This window comes from Pyrus communis, chromosome 10 (genome assembly GCF_041283825.1).
Source record: "Pyrus communis isolate YQ-2024b chromosome 10, ASM4128382v1, whole genome shotgun sequence".
Classification (NCBI taxonomy): Eukaryota; Viridiplantae; Streptophyta; class Magnoliopsida; order Rosales; family Rosaceae; genus Pyrus; species Pyrus communis.
Genome location: NC_142574.1, coordinates 181376 through 183054, shown reverse-complemented (window position 1 = coordinate 183054; position 1679 = coordinate 181376). Strand labels below are relative to the sequence as shown.

Sequence of the window (1679 nt, the reverse complement as noted above, 5' to 3'; positions counted from 1 at the left end):
TTTCCAACTGAGAAAAATTGAAAAGGAAATGATTGAACGTACAAGGCTTTAGACTCTGTATTGTCAGACACTAGATGTATTTTTCCCATACCTAACACTTTAGCTCTCTCCCTATTAGCAATAGAAACATGTGAAGGTGTATGTAGTTTTTTAAAATCATGGAGCTTGTAGAATTGGTTTGTCATGTGATCTGAGGCACCGGAATCTATGACCCACAAATCATGCAATTGATTTATATTTAAAGTAGTTTTGAATGCTGTCAATATACCTTGCATGTTGTCCTACGTGAGCTTTTTCGAGTCAGCCAAAAAGTCTACAAACTTTCCCAGCAAAGCAGTTGAGTTGCCATTTCCTGAGGTAGTAGCTTCATCATTCCTAGAGACTTCTTTCTTCATTTGAAGGTACGCAACGAACTCATTTTTGAGTGTGGTGGGATTGGAGGTAAAATTTAGTAGATCATCTTAGCTTCTAGTTGAAATGGATGAGACATGATAGCTTTGTAACTGGAAAACTGAGGCTTCTTCTGAATAAGCCTCTCATTTTTCATGAAGTCTGGTTTGAGCTTAGGGTGAAGAATCTAGCAATGATCCCTCACATGTCCAGTGGCATCACAATGTTTGCATTTGAGATAAGGATTTCTTCCCTTGTACTTCTTATCACTGGAGAAGTATTTCTTATCATTGGAAAAGTAAGCCCTAGCTTCTGAGGCAGTCATCGTGGTACCAGTGTTCATAACTTTTTTCCTCAATTCTTCCCTTTGAATTATTGCACAAACATTGGCAAATGTAGGAAGTTCCGAATTCATGAGAAATGTGGCTATATTCCGGCCCCATACTTGAGAAAAGCTGGAAAATTTTGTCTTATTCAACCCTTTTAAGAAGTAGGGTTAAGTCCGTTATATGTGGACGATATACCTACAATTCATTCCACATACCTTTAAGACTTCTAAGAAGCTGAATGAAAGGTTTTCCATCTTGTTGCTTGCTCCCGATATCCCTTTTAAGCTGAAACACACGGGCTGCATTGTTTTGATTTCCATACATTTCTTGCACGGACTTCCATGGCTGGAGAGATGACTCAGAGTAACTGAATATTTCAGCTATCTTACGCTCCATGGAGTTGAGGAGCCAGGACATGACCAACTGATCTTTATTGAGCCAAGATTCATAAGTGGAAGATGAAGTATCATGAGCTTCAATACTTCCATTTATGAACCTTAGCTTTGATCTTCCTCCTAGGGTAAGTGAAACTGCCCTCGACCATGGTAAGTAGTTGAACTCATTTAGAAGCACAAAACTCAACCTTTGATTTGGATTTACATCAATCTCCGGTTGATGTTGGTGACCAGCTCCAAGTGAGCTATCAACATCGGACTCGAGAATAAGATTTCTGTCAGCCATCAAAGAATGCTTGAAGAACAGAGCAACAAGTATCACAGAGACAGGTTATTCCTGCTTTGATACCATGTTAAACTTTAAGTGTTTGTTTGTATTATTATTTATAAGGAAACAACCACACAAAGATACAAGATATAGGGCAAGGAGTGATCAACGCACTGATTACCCTTGAAACACTCCTACATGGGAGCTCCACAAAATAAGGAGCTGAAAGTAAGGTGAGGGGTAAAGTTAAAAAGCTATATCCACCCTATAAGTATGGGAAAGAAGATACAATATCTT

At 38.7% G+C, this 1679-nt stretch overlaps 1 protein-coding gene across 1 annotated transcript; it reads right to left on the bottom strand.

Annotated features, from left to right (window-relative positions):
* Positions 1 to 577: 577 nt before the first annotated feature.
* On the bottom strand, positions 578 to 1400 carry LOC137727480 (uncharacterized). The gene is made up of 2 exons (XM_068466334.2): positions 935 to 1400; positions 578 to 816 (listed from the first exon to the last, which is right to left on the bottom strand). The coding sequence occupies exons 1-2, from the start codon at positions 1398 to 1400 to the stop codon at positions 578 to 580; spliced, it is 705 nt and encodes a 234-aa protein (XP_068322435.2).
* Between the last annotated feature and the right edge of the window lie 279 nt (positions 1401 to 1679).

Excerpts from the sequence above, each read along its gene's own strand:
- LOC137727480 (XM_068466334.2), bottom strand. The coding sequence starts at position 1,400 with ATGGCTGACAGAAATCTTATTCTCGAGTCCGATGTTGATAGCTCACTT. Across the intron at positions 817-934 it reads GCTTCTTAGAAGTCTTAAAG|CCACATTTCTCATGAATTCG; the intron begins GTATGTGGAATG and ends GCCGGAATATAG.